The sequence below is a fragment of the Cololabis saira genome, chromosome 5 (assembly GCF_033807715.1).
Source record: "Cololabis saira isolate AMF1-May2022 chromosome 5, fColSai1.1, whole genome shotgun sequence".
NCBI lineage: Eukaryota > Metazoa > Chordata > Actinopteri > Beloniformes > Belonidae > Cololabis > Cololabis saira.
In genome coordinates, this window is record NC_084591.1 from 16,715,693 (window position 1) to 16,738,892 (window position 23,200).

General features: G+C 40.4%; 1 protein-coding gene across 2 annotated transcripts in view; it reads right to left on the bottom strand.

Moving 5' to 3' along the window:
* The window catches only part of plxnb2b (plexin b2b), a 155,369-nt gene that overhangs the window by 34,112 nt on the left and 98,057 nt on the right, over nucleotides 1-23,200 (bottom strand). For both annotated transcript variants that reach the window (XM_061721087.1, XM_061721086.1), the window contains 17 exons: nucleotides 21,126-22,255; nucleotides 20,438-20,626; nucleotides 20,215-20,346; nucleotides 16,422-16,522; nucleotides 13,638-13,764; nucleotides 12,928-13,087; nucleotides 12,473-12,584; nucleotides 11,826-11,937; nucleotides 11,368-11,469; nucleotides 9,849-9,944; nucleotides 9,220-9,307; nucleotides 8,667-8,842; nucleotides 6,260-6,408; nucleotides 4,188-4,296; nucleotides 3,437-3,573; nucleotides 2,794-2,976; nucleotides 1,595-1,688 (listed from right to left, as the gene is read on the bottom strand). In XM_061721087.1, the coding sequence (XP_061577071.1) occupies nucleotides 1,595-1,688; nucleotides 2,794-2,976; nucleotides 3,437-3,573; nucleotides 4,188-4,296; nucleotides 6,260-6,408; nucleotides 8,667-8,842; nucleotides 9,220-9,307; nucleotides 9,849-9,944; nucleotides 11,368-11,469; nucleotides 11,826-11,937; nucleotides 12,473-12,584; nucleotides 12,928-13,087; nucleotides 13,638-13,764; nucleotides 16,422-16,522; nucleotides 20,215-20,346; nucleotides 20,438-20,626; nucleotides 21,126-22,253 (3,195 nt within the window). In that variant the 5' untranslated portion in view covers nucleotides 22,254-22,255. The remainder of the gene's footprint in view (nucleotides 1-1,594; nucleotides 1,689-2,793; nucleotides 2,977-3,436; nucleotides 3,574-4,187; nucleotides 4,297-6,259; nucleotides 6,409-8,666; nucleotides 8,843-9,219; nucleotides 9,308-9,848; nucleotides 9,945-11,367; nucleotides 11,470-11,825; nucleotides 11,938-12,472; nucleotides 12,585-12,927; nucleotides 13,088-13,637; nucleotides 13,765-16,421; nucleotides 16,523-20,214; nucleotides 20,347-20,437; nucleotides 20,627-21,125; nucleotides 22,256-23,200) is intronic.

A 23,200-nucleotide genomic window follows, 5' to 3' on the forward strand; every position in this document is an offset into this window, starting at 1 on the left:
TGGGTGAGTGGAGGGGGGCACATTAAAAGAAGGTGGCAAGATATAAGGCGGAGAACTAAAGAAAAAGTGGCCTTTAATAAAACTTGTGCAACCATTTTTAAAATAGCATGCAGCAGAATAAAGACTCACTCTCTGCGTATTCTTTGATTTTGGATGTCGCCTCCTTGCCACAATAACAGCAGCAGCAGATTAGCACCTTCCTTTCAAACGTATTAAATACAGACGCAATCACAATACGCGCAATTACTTTCAGGCTTGGTAAATCTCATTGCGCGTGGTAAATGGAGCAATTTGCATCGTCCCTTCCCAGTATTTAGGATTTCTGGCGGGTACGCCCCATATTGATTATTCATCAGGGCAAAAGTACCAACTGAATTGCGTGTGCAATTTTGCGCATTTCAGAGACGCAGTCGTCTTTGCACACTGTTAGTAGATCAGCTGGCACTTTGGTTTGCGGGTGCTTTCAAGTTTGCACACGTTTTAACACACGCAAACCTTTAGTAAATCAGGCCCTATGTGTAATATTGTTTAAGACCTATTTGTGGATTGATTACCATTTTAATATAGCATTATAATAGGACATTTTCTAATTGGTACATACTCATTGGTTTAGTGAGTACATAGTACTCTCCCAAAAGCACTGGTATACTCTAAAATGAGTCATTCATTTTATTAGCAGAGTCAGTTAGATGTGTGACGGTTACATTTTATTACATTTCCGGTAATCTGCTAACTACTAATTGAGCAGTGTACAGATGTAGTGGAACCGCAGTGCACTCGTGTTCTTTAAAAATAAAAACTAATAAAAAGTACTAGGAGGCTTTAAAAGCGGAAGGAAAAAGCCTTCATTTAGCCAACCAACAAATAAATAAATACTAAATAAACATGCAAGAAGTCATAATTACTCCCAGTGTTTAGGTCTAGTTCAGTGGATGGACTTATACCAAGAGGAGCTTATTATAATGAGCAGCCAAGGCCTTTGAGATAACACTTTACATCCACTGTGAGTTTGTGGCAGCCAGAAGTATTTTTAAATCTCCTCTGTCCCTGGGTGGCAAGGCCCAGGATTTTGGCCCAGGAGTAAAGTGGTGAAGAGTGGTGCAGTCACATAATCTTCTACAACCTTAATGCTGGTATTAAATTGAGGTATTTTAATGAAATGAACAAAATCAATGACGTCTTAATGCTGCCCAGTACACAAGAGGACAAGCAGCAGCAGTAAGCTTTATGAAATCCCCTGCAAGTTCCCTGTGTGAGTCGGCTGTGCATGATTAGGTGGTCAAGGAACACATTTACGTCTTGGTCATGGTGAAACAATGATGCTGCTATCTGCAATCCTCCAGGTTTTTGGGCGTTATGTTATAGGAATTGAGATTAAGTGTTGCCGGGTTTATGGGATCTCACTGATCGGTGGAAACTTGGGAGCAGTGGAAATATGTGTTTGCTTTGCAGAATTTGAATAAATCTTCATCGTAGTTGCAACCTTAGGAGATGTGTGAGAATTGAACAGTGCAGTGCAAGCGTAGAAACAAACACAGACAGAAAACTGCAGGGAGGCGACAGTTAAAAGATGATAAATAACATTAATAGAGACCTCAACAGCGGATGAGTTGTCTCCCTGGACCTTCATGACAGCAGTCTGGATGAGGTCAAAATTGGAGCCAGTCACCACTATGTTCCTCCCTCCACTAAACACACACACAAAAACAAAAAGACACATTGAGCATATCTTTCACGAGCAACAAAAAGACACGAGGATATGCTCATAGAGGGAATCACAGTACAGCAGACACTACTTTGAAAGAGAAGCTGGAGTAAATATTCCCTGGAGATGAAAACAATTTACTCCCTGAATTTATAATAGCCTTCTCTATCACTAAAAAAGAGAAACGTACAAGAAAAAGAAAATGTGCTTAATTTTAGCAATTTTAATGCCGTTTATAATAATTTGACTTTAATTAGATTGCATTTGATTGTATTTAATTAGGTGCGAGTTAAATGTGTTTTTACTTTAAGGGCACTGAGATGGCTTTTGTTGTAGTTTTAAAAATAAATTCTCAAGAAATAAAATATTCACAATAACAACCTTGATTAAAACAGTTCAATGTTCTACTTAAAGTGCTTTTCTCTGACATCCTCATCCATTTGAGAATAGGAGCTTTACTTCTCTACTTTAAAACACCACACACTCTGTTGTAAAGACTGGTTAAACTTTGCCAATCAGGGCATCTCCTAAAAATGTAAAAAACGCGGCTGAGACTTAAAATTCAAGTCGATGCAGGACAGTTTCGGCACCAGTGTTGTCACAAACTGATGTGGATGAGATCACAGACATAAGGTCTCGATCCTGTACCACTTTTCATGAAAGTAGTTCTCATAAGGGGCATTTAACTCAAAAGCCTTTACGACGACATCACAGGGCTTCAAAAGTAAAAGGCTGAATTACGAGCAGCAGCTGCGTGAAAGAAATGAAAACAATGAAAACATCTGGTGCCCGCTTCCAACAGGTGGGTTAAATGTTCCTGTTGGCTGTGGTTGTCTTTAGGATACATGAAAAGGTGATCTGCAAAATCTGGGGGTTAATATTTTAGCACTATAAAACGCCAGCACAAAATTTCATGACCAACATAAATTAATAAATGCATTTCAAACACTTTTTTCTACTTTAAGATACTTCTATATTCTACAGTAAAACATATTTATGAGAATGGCCAAAAATGTAATAAATAAATAAATACATTTTCCATTACTTTCCATAGCTGTACACATGCTGCATGCTTCAGTAGGACTGACCAGACAAAGCTCCCTTTGGGGTTATGGTCCAACACAGTAGGGTTGTCCATGAACTGGAAGGCACTTGGGATGGTTTTTGAGGTATTCTTTCCGTATTTCATTGTGATGTCGAGAGGGTCGGAGGGCACCTTATCGTCTTTATACTCTCCCGTCCTGCAGGTGATCTTTTCTCCAAATTGCTCCCTGCCAAGACAAGGACAAAGTTCAGCAACATTTGCAAAAGGTCTTTTGTGAAGCGGAAGACAACATGGCTGCAGCCTGACAGTTTGTTAAATTGTGGCCATGCTGCTTCTCTTGCTCGTTATGTTTCGGTTAGCCCTGCCTGAAATGTCACTGTGGGCAACAGAACATTGGCGGTATCAAGAGTAAAGGTAAATTCTAAGAGAAAGAAATCCTCTCAACCCGCCCCCTTCCACAATTAAGGTCAATCCCATTTTTACATCATTAATGTTGGGGGGGAGAAAAAGAAAAAAAAAAAAAAAAAAAAAAAAAATCAATTTATGGGGTTCAAAGTGTGCCTGATGTAGAATTTGCATACAATACAATGCGTGAATAACAAGTAGTTCTATCAACTGAATAGGCTGAATTGAAACGGAACAGGCCTTCGGCATGAATGACAATTATCATGAAAAGAAATCCTTACACAGTGCATTCCACATTTCCGACGGTAACTTTGACATCCTCCCGACTGCCGGTGTCAAGAAATCTTCCAGAAATCGTAATGAGCGTGCCACCTGCTTTAGGACCTCTAGAAGGCATCACCGTTTCAGCAATGGGGTCCTAGTGAAAAGGGGAACAGGGTTGCAAAAGTACAATTTGAATGATGCTAATATTTCCCCAGCAAGGAGCTACAAGTGCACACATGCTCTGACCCACACACACACACACACACACACACACACACACACCCACACACACACACACACACACAGATAACAGTCCCATGTCATAAACAGTCAAATTTCCTCTCATGTTCCTTGATCTACCCCCCACCCACTTGATCAGAAGTCCCTGACACACAAACTCATACACAAGCCCCACATCTGCCTCAATTTGCTGAGCAAACACTTGGGCGGCGCACCCTCCCCGTGGGGAAGCTTTTACAGAGCCAGAGATATGAAAAGCTAGTTAAATAGATATGCAGTGGCATGATAAAACATTAAAGAAAAAAGAAAAACCCCTGCACAGCATCTGGTTACAAAGAAATGAACACATTTCTTGGCTTTATGTAAAGCTTTAGAAGAGTAATGAGCATCTAAGTGCAGTCATGTTTTTAACGGTCCACTAAAAAAGGATGCATTTTGTCTTTTTTTAAAAGAATATATAACTTCATGTGAAGGTGTTTGGACATGTTTTTATTCGTTTGAGGGCTGCAGATGACACATTGTGCTTACCCTGTAAGTGAAGACCATGGAAGATGTTCCTCTCTTCCCACTGTTCACTACCACCTCGACGGAGCCCCAGGTTTCCTTTGGATCAACGGGGCCAATCTCACACACCACACTGGACAAGTACAGAAGAAGTTAAAATAAAATACATGTAAAGCTTAATTCAAGCCAAGACTGCACGTAAAAACTGTTTTCATAACAGTATTTTTGGCTGCTGTTTAACATTTTTAAAATCGTATACAGTCTGAGTTGTTGGAGCCACACTTTCCCAGATTTGTCCTCATGATCCACATGTCACAATTTCAATAACCAATCTGAGTCTCGGGCCTTCAGGATATCACTGCAAACATTGACCAACCAATCATCGAAACCCTTCTAGGAAGTGTATTGTAGATAATTCAGCAGAAAACCATGATTGATAATGACTACAGGGCTGCCAGATTTCACACATTAAAGTCGAGCAATTTAACCTGTTCAAACACTCCTGTGTCCTCTGATGCCTCACAATAAGAGAACTATCATTAAAATGCAACATTATCATGCATTTTATATATTATTCATGCTAAGGACCATGCTGCAGTTTCCATGTTCTGCACTAAATCTTCAACGGATTCTTGAAATTTAGATGAGCCAATCTGATTGACAGAATCTATGAAGGTATTTATCTATATTTTGGTCATAGGATAATGTTTTCATTGTTAACTGCAATCAATGCTTTTTGCAATTAATGTTGATGTAAAGCACTTTGAATTGCCTTGTGTTGAATTGTGCTATATAAATAAACTTGCCTTGCCTTTGCAAGTTGCTGTATTATCCTCCCTTTGAATAATCTGAATGATCACGATAGATTGAGTGAGGAGTCCACAAATGATCGGCTCATGGATATTGATATTCAAGAATCTGAATATCCATGCAGAGGGATTTGGGAGTCAGTTAAGAGAGGATAACCTTGGCCCCAAGATGCATATTCTCCCTCTGAACTTTTTGTGAAAAGCCCTGTGACTGCATCATTTGAACAACTGTGGTTAAGGGAAAATTCCTTAGAAAGTACACTAGATTTATGCAGATTTTATTCACATTTAACAGTTGGACATGCTCAATACCATCAGCTATCATTTGAGTAATTTGCACTCAACATCAATTAATCTAACATGATTTCTAATGCCTCCATTGCTCTGGGATTTATTTTCATATTTCAGCGGTAGGACCTTAATGGAAGTCAAGTGATAATCTAAACACATCTGCAGGTGTCCTTTGAGAGAATGTGTTGCCGACGGAACAACTCTGGTACATTTTTAAACCTCATATAAGGTAATAGGTAGGTCACCACATTTCAATAAGCAACCCAGAGTGGAAAACAGAAATATCCCAATAAAAATCCTATACACAACTAAGAGAAACCGAGGGACGACGACTCAGATCACAAGCGCACAGGCATGTTAGCAACAAGAGTGGATGATTTAAGAGTGAAAGAGCTCCATCTGGTCACATAAATCCTAGTTTATGCCTCATCATGCAGATGGCAAGGCAAGAATTTGTTGTAAATGTGGCTCCTTTCTGCCAGGTGTCAACAGTTCTGGATGGTGGCTGTTTTCCCGTTTTATAGACCGTCAGTATGAAGGGAACACTTTTCAAACAGCTGTGGCTGAAGTGCATTTGGCGGACCGAAAATCTATTCCTTTAAAAAAAAAAAAAAAAAAAAAAAAAGAATTAAATAAAAAATCCCCACCCATTTGAGCACATGTGATCATCGAACATCAAATATCTATAGGAAGCATGTTTGATGCCATCAAATCAGTGTGCTATACGCCACATACAATCTTCTTAAGAAGACACCCTCTCTCAATTTAAATGTATAAATAACAGGAGAAAAAGATGTATCTTGTAACTACAACATCAGCAACACCAAGATACATTCCATCGTGTCATATATTAACCAAAAACTAAGTTATAACTGCCTTTAGGAGTCATTTTTGAGCATGTGGTGTGTCCCTGTGATGAACTGTGTCCCCTCATCCGCTGGAATATGCTCCACCCTGAAATCCCGAACAGGATGAAGCGTCTACAGAAAGTATTACCTTGTGGAGACAGAGTACTTTTCCTCCACATGGATACAGGGCTCCCCGACCACCGTGATGCTTTTAATATCTTCCTTATAGATGCCAAGGTTGGAGCCACGAATGGTGATGGAAATGCCTCCCTGCATGGGGCCGAAACGGGGGATAATCTGGACGAGAAGATACGGAGAGTAGGAGGAAGAGTTGGTGTTTATAGGTACAAGGGATTTGAAATGGATTTAAACAGATTAGTTGTGGAATAAGGACATAAAAGAGATGTACACAGTCCCTATTGACCAAATATTCAGCAAATTGTTTTACATACAAGGCCGTGGTGGATTATATTTATACGCTGTATTGAATATTATTAGACCTTAACCGATTAGTGATTTGTTTGCTTGGAAAAAAAGCACAAAAAGTCCCGGGCTGATGGTCTCCGTAAACAAACCCCTTGAACATGCATTAACTAAGGCACTGAGAGTTAAATCATTATAAGTAACATTAGGCAAGCCTTTATTATACTTGATGTATTCATCTCTAATGCAAACACACAACAAACCTGAAGCCAAAACGTTTAGGGCGTCCCCTCTACTCGCAGGGTAAGCGCTTAGTGGATGACGTCACAACTGCTGATATTTAAAATAAAACAAAATATGTCCTCCTTCCCCCTCCCTCCAGCGCTCCCTGAGAAAACAGGCCCCATCATGAATTTACCCAAGCCTCATTTCATGCGCATGAACACAAATCCTCTCCCTGTCAGTGAGTCATTAGGTCTGGGGGGGCGGATGTCCCCACTCTGCTTCCAGCATCTGGAGCCAGGACTGTTGATTTTTTGATTTTTAACAGTGTACTTTAAAGATGGGCGGCGAGCAGACAGTGAGGAAAAGTCTTCTTGGTTAGAGACTCACTTACGTTGCATTACTTACGTAGCGCTTTTACGTAAGTGCTAATATTAACATGCTAACATGGTTACTAAGACCATTGATTCTCAAATTAAAATATTCATATTTCAGTCATTTGTGGTAATGTATATCATTAACAGGAATATGGTGGAAAGTAAAATATTCAGATTTTGTCTAAATGACAAGCTGCTTTTTTTCATTTTATAGTAGTTCTTATTTTTGTTTATTATTCTCTTACTTAGGATCTTTTTTTAGCGATGGAAACAGCTGGATCGTGAATGAGGCCGCTACCTCAGTATACTTCTGACTTTAAAATAAGTAGCTAAATAAGTGACTCTGATGTCTTGTATCAAGCCTTCTAAAATACACCAATTTTTTAATATTTACCGAGTACATTAGGTGTATTTGCACAATGTATCGGAATCGGTATTGCCGATACCAGCATCAATTTTACTCATTATCGGATCGGAAGGGAAATCGGTGGTATCGAACATCACTAGTGGCTACCACCTTCTTCCGCTGATCCCAAGTTCTACAAAAACTATACCATTGCATTTCCGCATCATTTGGTTTAGCCTGTTTGTGTTTCTCGAAGGGCATGCCTTTGTAGTGCGAGACCTCGGAAAGTTGCAGCCCCTGAACGGGGACCAAACTTATGCTAATTTTAACATGCTTATGTTCAGCAGATATGATTAAAGTTGTTTTTGTACCATCCAAGTGTTCCAGAGGTTACCACGGTAACATTTGCTAAAGGGCATACGACACATGAGGAGCAGCAGCTGAATCTCATGGGAATATAAAGAGCTAACTGGGATGCTAAACAAAAAAAAATAAATAAATTAAGGACCATGTACATTCATTAAATTTATCCTGATGAGAACACAAATCTCTCAGCATGATAACTCAGGACATCTAAAATGCCACCTTCAAAGTGGCGCTAAAGGAAAAGTAAGGAGGAGACCTTAGCAGGACTCGTCCTCTGGGAACCTTGAACATCTATAGAAAATGTCATGGCAACCCACTGGATGGCGGCTGACATTCCTTATTTGTTAAAAGTGGTGGACAAAACAACCCATGGTCCAAACACGAGGCCAGTGTGCATGAATATTCTTTCATTAATAATTATGCCCAACAAACAGATTCATTGTAAATTATTAATGACATTTTGATACACCAGTGCATCAGTAAGGCTGTAAATATTTGATTAAAGCCTCTGCCAGAACGATATGAACACAATTACTGATTTTTCTTTTCAATGACAAAAAGGCACAAACAGTTGAGTAAGCAAATGAAATATTGATTCAATCTTGACATGATTAAGGAAAATTGCAGCATGCTCTCAAGGAGACTCCTAAATCTTGTGTCAACACAGAGATGAGACAGAAAATACACAACCAATACACTGCTCCAATTAGTAATCAAATCAACAAGGCCAATTTCTCTCGATGCTAATCACAAGTTTTGAAAGGGGGCACAATTTCCATTTTAAACGAATGCGAGGTGACAACACTGTTGGCAGTACTCACCTCTGTGATCTCAGGGTTGGGGCACTCGACGTTGCGTGGATCCTCCAGTTGAGCAGGGCACAGCTTCTCGTATACACACATATTTTGCTTGCGGCACCAAACGCAGCTGTACTTTGGGTCGGCATATTTACAGAGGCTACAGTCCCGCCTCCCAATGAAGCAGTTGTACAGGGTGACTGAATGAGAAGAAATGGGAGGAAAAAGCCACAATCACCACTCTGCTTTTTATCAATTTCTTTATATTTGAATACTCAGTTTTCAAAATGTCATTTATGTCCTCATTAAAACCTCTCGCAAATTATCTGGCATTAAAATCTCGATTTTACACTGTAATGTAAAATGCAGGAGGCGCCTCCAAGTGATTTGTTATGAATCATTTATATTGTCAAAACACATTGAATTATAAAGTAATAACCAATTAATTGAGTTCAATTTAAATTGAAAAAGAAAGATAATGTCTTCTAATATAACACAGACCCCGCACTGGAACTTGCAGTGCAGACACAGGACAATATATGTAAAATGTCTACATTAAAGGTTTTTAAAAATGCACCGTTCAGTGTGCTGTCCAACTTCTTTCCGGACTCCTTGTCCTTGATGTAGAAAAGAACATTGGTCTCTGGTGCCTTATCGTAGGAAAACTAAGAAATTGGAAGAGAATTAATTATTAATACAGAGTCCAGTGATTAATGGCACTTAAGCTCTTCTCGGCAAACAGTACGAACTGATGCTCACTCATGTCAAGTGAAAAAAAAAAAAATTACCCCCAGTTTGGCAGATTTTAAGCTGAAGAAATCAATGTTGTAAAAAGAACACAGCTGGCGGCTATGCACTCTTTGAGTTTCCCAATAACAAAATTCCTAATGTGGAGATGGAGCTAAAATAACTCAAGTAAAAGAAGCCTGTCCATTAGGGGGAGCTAGAGAATATCAAAGTGTCTGAAAAGTTGCTTAAGGCAGATTTCATTAATAAATCTGGAGCCCACAGACAGCTTGACATAGACATAAGGCCAAGCATGTGGGCTGATTTGCGAGAGAAAAATTCAATTCAAGTAGTCTACTATAAAATATTCAACTCTTTTAGTGTTGCTTGAAATTGCACCCCACAAATCAGGGGTTCTCAGTAAAGGAGCGAAAGTGTTAGAAAACATGTACGGAGCGGTGAGCCAATAGCCGTACTCACGCTGAAGCCACTGAAAGTGTAGAACGGGCCGCCTTCTGATTTGACCTCTTCCTCCACGGTTTTCATCAGCTCTGTTCCAATGGTGAAAGTGTGACCCTGCAGAGCAACACAAGTAAACCATGAGAAATGTGGTGCATTGTTGGAATTGCTCCATTTTCTTGTTACAGCACAAAGAGTACATGCAAAATAAAAAAAAGATTAAAAAAAAAAACATGCTCCATCCAGAAGCAGCTCGTGCCTGAACACGTGTGAGTGTAGCTTGTACTAAAAAAGACCTTGAATGGTCAGTAAGACTTGAAAAGGTGTTTCATAAATGCAGCCCATTCATCTTGCTTTTTTATTGTTGTGACTTTTAGTTGTGACTTTGGTGATAAATGTTGTCCTACTTCTGCCTTTAGTTTTTTCCACATGTGGATAGAAGCCTGAATGCTCACACGGGGATGTACTTTGTAGTCACTGTGCCATCCTTTTGTGCTCTGTGATCACAGTTATATGTCTGATTACTACAATTTCAACTCTTGTCTCATCACTGCCAATGGATTAATCTATGCTAATCTATCCGTCTATTGGCCCTGACGGCCATAGTTGTGTTAGATGGTTCTCAGTAAATTCTGTCCATCCCTATTTAAAATTACATGCCAAGGTTTGTACCCATTTTAAACCCCTTTTCCCCCAATCTAATCATAGTGGGTCTTCATTATAGTCACATAACTCATCAGATGAACAAGGACATATATTTTCTTCTTACTGTGGCATTATTTATCTAAAAAAATTAGAGTCAAAAAGAAAAAAAAAGCCTGAGGGTAATACCAAGTACCCCTTTACTGTTTTATTAAGTAGTTAATCAATAGGTGGTTTGTAGCTGTCTATAAAGCAGACATTTTGGCTGGTTTGTTGGCCCCAAGCATTCAAGTATCTGCTTACACAGGGCCAAGAGGGAAAGGAATAAACAGGCATCACTGAGCCTTTTAATGTCTAAAAAGAACATGGGAGCATAATTGGGGTTCAAAAAACTGCATCTGAAGAAACAGCAAGACTCCTGGAACAATTTCTCATGCAGATGAGACCAAAGTGGCGTTCTTTGGCTTCAATACCCCAGCTCCCATCATCAAGCACAGCAATGGAGGGGTCATGATTTGGGTTTGTGTAGCGGCCATGGGATCTGGGCAACTTGTTTGAGTCAACCATGAACTCTGTATATCCAATCTTCTAGAGAAAAGTGTGAAGCCATCTGTACAACAATTAAATCTTGGCTGAAATTGGTTTATGCAACAGGACAATGATCCAACAGAAAATGGATGAAAAATAACAGAATTAAAGTTTTAGAGTGACCAAGTCAAGAGAGCTGTGCATCAGTTACACAAAGTGATGATTTAGGGAAGAATGGGCCATCATTCTTTCACAACAATGGAAGAGACTTGCAAGAGTCTTGCAAGAAACAATTACTTGCTTAATACAAAGACCAACTATGATCAGGTGATTCTTAATACATCTAAGTGTAGAAAAATCTCCAGTTTACCTGATAGTGGTCTAGATTGATCCCTTCAAAGCTGATTCGCGTCTTGATGCCCACAGGGATGAGGATGGGATCTGGATTCTCAAACCGAGGACACTTTGATCCCTGAAAAGGCGTCAAAACAAATCATAAACTCGTAGTTTTAATCATTTACATTTTAAGCATGCAAGCCACTTAACAGACACCGTCATCTGTGGCGACAGATTAGTATATCGCTGAAACATCTGCTGACTTGTAATTTGATATTCTCCACCCTCAACATTTGTCATGCAAGATGGTGGCAGCTGATAGAGAGATTTGTGTTTTTATTAATTTTCGGGAGGAATTTGGATTACTCAGCCAGTGCACAACAGGCTGTGGTTAGATGTCTTTTAAAACTTCTGCTATACTTTTGGAAGTATTCCTCCTCCATGTTCAGTGGCTCAGAAGAACAGCTGACTTTGTTCTTCAGGTTGACTGACCTCGCGGTGTCTGATGATGCTGGAACCCGTCATGTTGTCATCCTTGTCGCTGCATGTGTGGTCTTGTGTATTCCACTGGCATCCCCACGGACTCGACACACAAGACATGCACCTAGCAACACGCAATAAAATGGACTCAAATCTTGACTGTAAGACAATGCTTTCGGCCGAGCTGGAGCACACATACTCACGTAAATAAAAGCACATGCAAACAAAATCTAAAACATGCAAACTCATCAGAGCGTCCAGCACAAAAAAAAAAAAAAATCCATGATCCTGACAAGGAAATGGATCTCTCGAACTTCAAATGAGCAAAACTCGTTCATCACACACGCCTCGGTGTGAGAGGAATGAAAAGAAAGAGGGGGGGTGGGGAAAAAAAATTGACGAGATTGACTTTCATTTTTTGATTAATGAAAAGGAAACTGAAGCAATTTCCTCCGCTTGGCAATAAAAGGGAAAGAAAATGCGAGGAGGTGCATTCAAAACTAGCATGCATCACAATTTACAAACAGAGCCTTGATCCCTCATCTGCTCATGCATGGTGATAAATTTACATCAAGGTTGTCAGTTGATGCTGTGTTCAGTGTCACTGTGCATTTTCAGTGAGCGACGGAGCAGAACTGATGGATAAGAGCCAGACTCACGGTGTGCGTTCAGACTTCCTCACTGTGGCGGCGCAGCTGTAGAACTGGAATTCCCGCGAAGCCAGTTCAACAGTCTTATTGACATAAATCCTGATAGCCACAGCCACAAAATCTATGGAAAGAGGACGATAAGGGTGAAACAATGTTTCAAAAGTTGTTACATGGGGACAAAGTAACACAGATATGATATCAGTTTGTAAAAACTGCCAGTGCCAACAAGCACAAAGCAGCCAAAGGTTCACAGAAAAGCTGCATTAAATCAGGTGAGGTAGCACATCCACAACTCAACTTTGACGCATGGGGTGTCTCCACAAAAAACGTTACAAAATCAGTCCAAAATCCAAACGCTGGCTTGCTTGATCTTGTAACGTTATGCCCAAAGTTAACTGAATTATGAAAACTAATTGATGTAGAATTACGGTCCCACTTTTTGAAGGTAACAACACAAGCCAAACCTTGGTCCTCTGGTGTTTGGGGTATAAGTGAAGGTTGTGGCAGATCACAGGAGACCTGATTGGTGTCAAACATGGTGCCTTCACTTTTGAACGAGCCAATCTTGCAATGGAGCCTGTCAGAGGGTCCAATGGCAGGAAGAGAGGGGATGTTGATCCGTATCTGGATAGAAAGAACACAGCATATGAAATTGTTTGATTCTTAATGAAAACAGAGTAGCTTATGATACATTTCGATAAAACATCTCCTCTGTGTATACTTCAAACACCTCAATACAATTAAGATTACAGAAAAGACACGATTTCCTTTTGAAAGGGAAGGAAACTGATTGAGAGTGAGAAAAGAGGAGACGCACTTTTGATGGAAATTCAAGTGTGAGTCAGAAAGGGATCGACAGGAAAGGAGTCAGAAAGTGGGGGAACAAAAACAAAGGAACAACTTGAGAGGTAAAGCACATTAGAGGCTCTCCATCTTAACACGGAGCACAATCAGACAGGAAGATTGAAGTATGATAGTTCACAGCTTTTTTTGTTTTGGAACAGATCAATACGGAACCGGAAGACTTTGAGCCGAGGTCTCAAACTCACGATGTACACAGATTATTACGGGGAGTACAGATGTCTGTGTGACATGCACATGAGTGGAGATGTGAACTGCAGAGACAGACAGGAAAAAAAGACAGATCAAAGAGTGACAGCGTGCAGTTCTGTACCTTGCCGGTCTTTTTGCTGGAAAGATTTGGGGGATAGAAGGAAACGATCTTGACACACTGCTGACTTGGACTCCACAACCAGCCATTTTTCTCCCCTGCCCGCCGGCACTCAGACCTCCTGGTGCACCTTCAGATGAAGCATGAACAGGTCCCATCAGCCCCTGTTCCACCTCCCATAAACACTTACAATAAATAAATAAAAAACTCCTCCACCTACAAATTCAATTTATCGTAATTACTTTTTAAAAATTATGTACATTTATTACTATGCAACAACCACTCTTTAACGTTTAAACTTCCTGACAGGAATACTAGAAGACCCTCTTAATTTTCAAAGATGTATTTGCATAAATGCTGTGCTTGATCTCGTGAGATGTACAGCTGTGGTGCTCATCTTACTCAGAGGACCTCACTGCGAGTTCAAGTCTGGTCATACAACTAGTATCAGGCTCTTGTGAAGTCTTCAGGTGCTGTAGATATGCTTTGTTAATCATATTTCAATAAATCATGATCTTAAGCATAAACTTTAAAAGGATTCTCCATGATTTGATACTTCTAAAAAAAAAAAATCTACCCTCACAAACAAATGTTCACACATACAGTAATTCTGTAATTGTAGTGGAATAGTATTGCTCTATGAAAGTATTTGTGCAAGTCTCACATTTTAAAGAAATACTTATAGTCCTTAAAACACAAGTAGTACAATTAGGAGTAGTATACAGTATTTACAATTGACACAAACTGAAATTGTCATGGTCCAAAACCCCACAATGCAAGGAAAAAGTGCAGAAGCATTTTGTCTGGGGGCTGAAACTAAGAAAGGTTTTGACTTAATTAGTGAGTTATCAGTGTAACTGCTGATTATCTCTCCAATGATTTCATCAACACATTTACTGCTCTAAAAGTCAATGGGCCAAATCCACAAAAGGATTGCGCGGCTTTTGCGGCCGCTAAACCGGTGCAAATGAGACAAAAAGAGAGCGTCTAATTCACAAAGCACCCGCAAAGGGCGAATTGCTCCACAAACTGCGCTGCCAAGCAAATAGTGGCAGTCTGCGCCGGTGCCATTTGCATGCATGCAAATTAGGTAATTCGGCGCAAAATTGCCCCCTTTCTATGCAAATGAGCCTCATTGCAAAAAGCGCCTAATTCACAAAGGCCAGCATTATTTGCCACACGCAAAAATAGTGGAGCAAATACCGTCTTTCAGAAGCGTGTATTAAACTGCGCGCAAACTCCTCACTCCCCATCTCTCTGTTTCTCTCTCTCAATGTCATTCAAGCCTGTGTGATACTGAATGATATTAAGGGTGAAATCTATAGTCAGACATGACTGTAGACAGTCAGATCAAGTTGGATTGTGGACTTATCTCGGATTTAAAAATAAAAATAACAGGACGGAGCTCAGGATTCATCCATACAGTAAGGGGCTGCTTTATTACAAACAATTCCACCATATAAACATATACATCTAGAATGTGTGTGTTTAACAGCTTAATAATGTCATCACATATCACAACATATATCAGACTTATAATAAAATAGCGCTGATCGTGTCCCTGTGAAGCTCAGCATCATCAGGACTCTCAGCTGCTGCTGGAGATGCAGCAGCTGGACGGGTGGGCTGCCACCCGTCCCTTGAAATACGGAATTGTTATGTAATTGGGAATTAGAATTCATATAAAACAGTTTATTCCGTATTTCACAATCGTCCCATGCGCGTCTGTCACATACGCACACACTAGTTAAGCCTAATTATGCCTAAATAATGGTCCGCTTTAAATCGACGCAGAGCCTACGCCGTAGGGTTACGCCGTAGGGTACGCGGCGCGCGCACTGTACGATGCGCCAGCCCGTACAGTGCTCTGCGTCGATTTAACGCGGGACCATAAATCATCCTTGAGCAGCACGGAGGGAGGAGGGAGGAGAGGGAACGGGGCTCTTCGCACAGTGTCCTGATGATTTGTAATACAGGCTGAGCCTACCGTTAGTTCTTAAACTGTAAAAAAAAAAAAAAACGGGGGGAGAGAGACAAAAGCATGAGTTTGAAAAGTGGGGGGGCATGTCCCCCCTGTTCCCAGTGGAAATTGCGCCCTTGCGCCTCACGGCGTTTTATTTTCACTCGCTTTATTTTTTATTTCTGCAGTTTTCATTATGGACCTGTGTGATCTGTGTGCTGAAATATGGAGAACACTGGAAACAGCTCCGCTCACTCAGATAAGTGCAAATTGCACTCAGCCGCAAAACTTTATGGGCGTGTCTGCGCCGGTATATCATTAGAGCAAAATCTTTTGTGAATAGGACCTTAAAGCGGGGCAAATTGCGGGCGCTAATGCAGCGCAATTCACAGCGCTATTTGCGGGCGCAATCTATTCTTTGTGGATTTACCCCAATGTTCCTTAAGAGTATCAGCAGCTTCCAGAGGGACACAGTTTTTTCAGCTTTTTTCTCTGCTCCTGCTCATGCACTGTACACGCATGAAGCATTCACACCTTTTCTTACTCTCCAGACCCTGACAAATAAGCTGATGACAGTAAATTGCAGTCTGGCATCACTGCATGTGGCAGACAAACAGCTTTAATTCCTCACGGCTGCACGGACAACAGGAGATAGAATACGATCGCGGAGAAGTACTAAAAGTGTCCGTAATAAAATACCAAACAAATATCCCGCTGTGTTTTACAGAGGGAATTGCTTGCGTAAGTGTTTGTGTTAGGCTGCGGTTGGTGCGAAAATGCATTGGTAAGTGCATGCATGACTGTAATTGCGGGTCTGAGATCGTCACCTGCCCTCCAGGACACACCAGCCGCAGTAAGGGTCCCTCAGTGCAACGCATGAATGGCAGTCTTTCTTCTGGAGGCACGTCTGCACCGGCACCTTGGTGATCTGGAGAATTACCACATGGGATTGAATCAAACGGTGCCCTTTGGGGAGATACTCCATAAAGCAAAAGGTGTTTTAAATACCCCTAGAAATGCCTCTTGGTTTGTCAAAGGTGCACAGAGCAGAAGAAAAACTTTTTTTTCCTTGTACCTCAGTGCATGTGTCCAGTGGTAGAAAAAATTATCAATAATTAGTCTTTAAACATCTATCAGTAATTCCATATAAAGTATCAATTTAATTCAGACAAAATGATCCAGCATCATCAGAAAACCTCTAAAAATGCCTATTTGATTTTTAAGTGGTGGGTGAATAGCTTTAGAAACATAATTAAAGGGGGGTGGGGGGTAGGATGTGGTGCAAAAGAAGGGATATTAAACTGAAGTTGTCTCATTTCAATTATGGTACAGTGATTTGTATCTTTTGGGATAGATATTATTCTGTCCAAACGCATATTACTTTTGAAAGCTTATCCGTAAGTCAACACATTCATGCATCTATAATGATGTTTAACAATGAAATTCAATTTAATACATTTGGAAAAAAATAGTTGATATGCATTCTATGAACACAGAGTTTTCCACTTCAGATTTTTTTTGCGCTCCATTTGATCTCAGTGGTGCGGGATGAACTGGATGAACGTACAGCAGCATCCCAACTTCCAGAACTTACTCCATGAACTTTTCCTGGGTCTTCCATTTCCACCATAGAAAACAGGATTCAAGAAATATGTAATCCCTGAAAACTCCACTAGTAGTAGTGAGGCAACACGTTTGATTTGGCCCAAAACAATCCAGACTTCAGCTGCTGTTAGTATTATTTTTACCAGGTATCTGTCCTTCGTTCTTATATTTTCTTCACTTAGGTTACACAAATACAATACTGTACAAGATAAAGGAATCTTATATCCAAGTATTTTCATCAATGTATCGTGTAACGTTTTCCAGGACCATCTGATTTTATCACATTTCCAGAAAATGTGTGAGTGATCCACATTCATTCTTCCACAGCTTCTCCAACAAGGCATATTTTTGTTCAACTGTTTACTCTTGACTTTGGGTCAAATAAAAAAACGTACCAGATTTTTCCAGGAGAACTCCCTACAGATCCGCGAATTGGTGGATGTGTGGTGTATTTTCCACATGTTTAGCCACTCTTCATCCGTGATTTTTATCTTAAATTCAGATTCCCATTTTTCTTTTATGTATTTAGTTGAGTGTTTATTTGATATTAATTTTGTATATAGCTCAGAAACTATTCTACAATCTTTCCATTTTCACCAATATCCACAATAGCTTAATTAGTTCTACTGCATGAATAGCTGTAACTATTTAAAATGACGCAATATTTAAGCTCAGCGGTATCTTCATGAGAAGACAGCACACACCATAATTGGTGACAACAATATAATTTGAGCAGTAAAAACTTCAAATCACTATTTCACACCAGTTACATTTAAAAGGCACTAATAAACACCCCCATTCCTTTAAAATAAAAGTGAAACCAGTATTTTAATATGAAAACTATCTTTTGTAACACTTTAATACAGCTGAAGTGCACTTACTGGTTTGACTGCTTTGTACGCTGCAGTCAAACCAGTAGCTCAACTCCAGCAAGGAGCAACATTTCACACTTCACTGGACATATTTGACCTAATCTAAATTTTGGCCTAGACCTTAGTGTAAATGCAAAAGACCCAGTCCAGAGAGGTCATGAGAAAAGCCACAAACGGTTTGAATCCAGATACTCCTGGTTGAAATGTGCCTTATGTGATGTCATTACTATTCTTTTTTTTTTTTTAATTACTAGTCATTTTTTTTAAATAATTTTTCCATATTCACAATTTTTACTATAAAGTAGAAATTGAGGATTCAGTGTTGACAGTTTCACAAAACTGTTTAAATTAACACACCAAAGACATTCATAATAGACCTTATGAAATGTACAACTGAGCCCTGTCACCTTGGTCACAACCATAGACTCCATAAGGAGGTTAAAACAACCTGAATGCAAACCCCTCTGGCAGCAGCTGCCGTCCGCTGGGACTGAGACCTCATCTGCAAGTCGCCTCCTGAATAAGATCTAGTGCCATCATAGATTCTACCCACCCCCACAGGCATCATGTTACATTACCAATAAACATTCATTCCCTACACATACATATATATGGACATACACATATATATGCACCTATTCTCTCCAGCGTTACTGTATCTTAGTATCTAGTTTTGTACATTATTTAATCCTCTGTTATATTACTTTTATTCCTTGTGCCCTTGTCTATACCCTTATCCTTGTATAGTTTCTGTATTGTTGTCTTTTTTTGTTAGGACAATATTTGCCCCAAATCCCCATGACAAATTTATCTTATATTCCTCGTGCTTGGCAATAAAAGTAATCGTGATTCTGAGTCTGGACTTGTCCGCAATAACAAGATTACCCTGTACCGTATGCAATAGACTGATGTCACAAATATTGTTTATTTTGCTTTAAAACCATTTTCAACAGTTCAACTTAAGACTGTCTTCCAGTTAGGGCTGGGCGATATGGCCTTTTATTAATATCTCGATATTTTTAGGCCATGTCACAATACACGATATATATCTCGATATTTTGCCTTAGCCTTGAATTAACACTTTGATGCAAACAATCACACCTGTAGCCTATGATGATTCTATATGTCTACATTAAAGCATTATTGTTCATACTGCATTAATATATGCTCATTTTAAACTTTCATGCAAAAAGGGGGAATAAGTCAAATTGACCAAAACTGTATTTATTAAACAGTTACTAAGCAGTGAGTGGGACAAACATAAGTGTCATTTCAAAACAGAAAGTGCACGTTGCATCTCTGACTCCCCGTCTGAAGAACATCTGCTAAGTACTGTTCTGGTCCCGTAGGGTACGCGGCGATGCGCACTTACGCCGTAGGTCTGCGTTGGTGTAACGCAGGACCATAAATCAGCCTAAAGGCTCGGCTGCGCGTGTCGCGCTGAGCGGCTCCTCAGCTCTCCGGAGCCGTGCGAGGAGAAAACATCCCCTCCCGTCTTTACTAAACCGGTTTGCTTTGAAAAGAGTCCGCCGCGCGTAGCAACCGCGCAGATGAGCTCACGGCGCAAACAGGCAAGTTTGGGAAAGTTAAAGCGGGGTGGAAGTGACCGGCGGTCCGGGACAGCAGCGCCGACACCTGCAGCTGGTCGGGGCCCAATGATAATGCACACACGACAGCACGTGACTGACGTATGTGACTGGGTGCGCTTGTTTTATGTCTCAGAGAAGGAGACGAGACGAGAGAGGGAGAAAAGTCTGTCATTTAATGCCCGCGGCTAAAAGCAAAATGCGTTAAAATTTATACTCGAATATGCACGATAGAGTCATTTTGTACATCGCACAGAGTAGAAGCCGAGATACATCGGCTATACTCGATATATCGCCCAGCCCTACTTCCAGTGTCAAAATTATGGGTAATGCCACTTTATTAGCCAGGTTGGCTGCTTCCATCATGAAAAGGAATCCTTACTGGCTTGACTATGTACACAACTTCATCTAAAAGCATCACCTTTTTCAGCTTTCGCATCTCTACTTCTTTTTAAGGCCACTCTTTCTTTGCTGTGATGCATGCGACCTCCAGTTCATCTGTGAACACACATACTGTACATGCGGATGATGTATTTAATAACAGCCCCGACAAATACCTTTTTTTCTGTGGTAATGTAGAGGTGGCTGTGGCTGCTGTCAAAGAAGAGGTTCTTGTTGACCTTCTCCCCAATACTGTCACCAGGAGCCATGCTGTACTCGTCCGGTACCATGCTCTGATTTAGATGAACCTAAACCAAAAAAAAAAACGACATTTTCTTTTCTTTGACCCAGACACATTTTAGTTTAAAAATTTGTGAAAGTAGTAGATAAAAAGCTAACCTTGAAGATTTTTCCCTGGTTATTGCCCAAGAAAGCAATGGTATGATCATTCTCCACGGCAACAGCGACAGCAGTCAGAAGGCTTGGCGTGGTCCACACTGGCTCTGCCACTAAGGCAAACTTTGGCTTGCTTGCTAATGGGGATGGAAGGAAGTCTGCACCACACTTGAATGATTCTATTGTGTCCTTCTGTAAAGAAAAGATTGCAGGTAAAGATGAGGATAATGATGTGCTGTGTGCTCTCTAATCCCACGCAGTATTAGACGAAACTTTCTATTCAAGTCATAGCCTACATATAACAAAATACAAATTCTAGATTTTGCCACAAATACAGGAGATATCAAATTTTTGGGATGTATTCAAGGGTTAGAAAAACCTTGTCTTATATTTGGGCCAGTACAATATATATATACAAAGAAGATAGAGTTAAAGATAGGTGGCAAAATCAGGTTTATTTTTTAACAACAAATTGACACAATCTACTTCTGAAGTACAGGAACATGCAGAATGGTGGTGGATAATTCTACTCTGATCTGGACCTGTGATTTTTATTCCCAGCAAATTTCAAAGAATCATTGACTGACATTTGCTTTCAGAGTGTGTGCCGTATTCATTGTAGATTTCTTTCCTTATTTCAAAGGCATTCTTCTAAAAATGGAATAAACTGAAATAAAAAGGAAGCATTTACCGAAATTTTTGAAGTGCAAAATTCATCCGTTCTGGATGTGTAGGGGATGTCCACAGCAGGTACCCCTGAAATCTTCCCCGAGTCGCTGTAACATGCGCTGATGATATCCACTATGCGTTTGTTGATGGAGTTGAGGGGGTACATGCACAGAGCAGATTTACTGTCGTCCTCATCTGAACTTGCCACCATGAAGAGGACCTTACTCCACGAGTTCACTTTCCCATATGTATCCCGTTCAGTGATGACCCGAGCCAGCTCTTTCCCCGGAGAAGCCACAAAAGCGGCCTGGACTTTGTTGTATTGGTTATTCTGCCCACAGTTCAACTGAAGCTCCGTGTGAGAATAGTAATGGTAATCTTCTTCGCAAAGGCGGGACACGAAGGTCAGGTTTTTCCCATCCGTACCGTCAAGAGTTCGAGAAAATAAGAAATAAATGAAACCGTCCTCTTTGAAGGCATGTCGGAAGTCGTGCAAGTACTTGGGAACAAACGGCGTCGTCTGCACTGTCGAAGCCTCGATGATGCTCTCAAACACAACCCATTCCTTATAGTCCCGGAGAATTCGTGTGCTGATGAGTTTTGTACTGTCCAGGCTTCCATAGCCCTTACCCACAAGAAAAACATTGAAGGTATGAAAATCTTTTGTGTAGTTAGACATAACACCCACCACATTCACGTTATCCTCTATGCTGGCAACGTACGTCTTCTCTCCTTTATTGTCACTGTAATACATCTGCTGGTCCACATTTGACAGGTTGAGGAGGGAGCAGATGCCGCGGTAGCGACTGCCACACACTATAAGGGAGCTGTTGGACGGGTGGACCAGCAGAAGCTTGTTGAGGTTGGGCATGAGCTTTGTGTCCTGGCAGGCTGAAGCCGGAGGGGTGCAGGTCCGTGCGTCTTCTTTCGGGCCCGTCTCAGCACGGGCCTCAAGGCGAAGGGACGCACCCAGTTGATAGATGGTGTTGACCGCTCCCAGGTAGATGCGTCCCGTCTGGGGGTCCTGAACCACATTATTGATGGGGGTCTCACAGGCAAACTCCAGGATGGGAATATTGCTGCTCTCCTCCTGGGCACGTGATATTGTCTGGCAGAAGAGGAAGAGGAGGAGGGAGACCCAACTTGCCATCTCTGGTGGGAACAGAAAAGGAGATGTTTTATTATTAATGAATTTAAAAGGCCTATATAAGTGCTCTTTAAATGTCAGGGAGGCCAAACAGAAACATCAGTCTTCATTAGTTGTGTGGTTAACAAAACTCGGCACATACTCATACAACTTCCGTATTAGAAATGGTGAAACTAAAAAAAAAAAGATTTGTTTGACACCATCAATAACAAATATTTTCTCTCAGTTCTCCTCGGACACGCGTCTTCTCAGAAACTGACTGCAACAAGTTATTCAGGTAGATGAGATGAATATCAGGGCAAAATTGTCAATGCCAACTAGGGCTGTTCGATTTTGCCCAAAAATAAAATCTCTCTCAAAATTTTTTTCTCTCAAAATCCGATTTTCGATTACGATTATTTTGTGAATTGACAAAAGGTAAAGAAATGATTTCAAATATGCTGTTTTTTTATTGAACATTTGCCCCATTGGGCTTTAAGTGCAAACTTTGCTCTTATTAAACCAAAAATGAATGAATAAAGTGCAAAACTCTGTAAAATAAGTTGAAGTTTTTAAAACCTTTTAAAAAATATAATAAAATATAAAGTTTTATCTCTAAAAAAAAAAAAATCAGCAAATCAGCAAACATACAGTAAGTTATATTTCCAATTAAATAAAACAAGACATTTTCTAATTAAACTAAACTGGGTCTTTGCATGCTAAATAATAATGCAACCCATGAAGGAGGTAGAGGTGTGTAATGTCAGTCATTACATTTGCTATTCACATTTGCAAGTTTTTTGCAAGGAACACGAGCCGGTCTACCGCATCTGGCTTGAGGGATGCCCGGGGGCATGTTACAACGCCCCCTCCTACACTAAAGAGCCTCTCCCATGGGGCACTTGTCGCAGGTATTGAGAGGTATTTCCATCAATCAATCATTAATATGTGTGCAGACAAGGTAAAAAAAA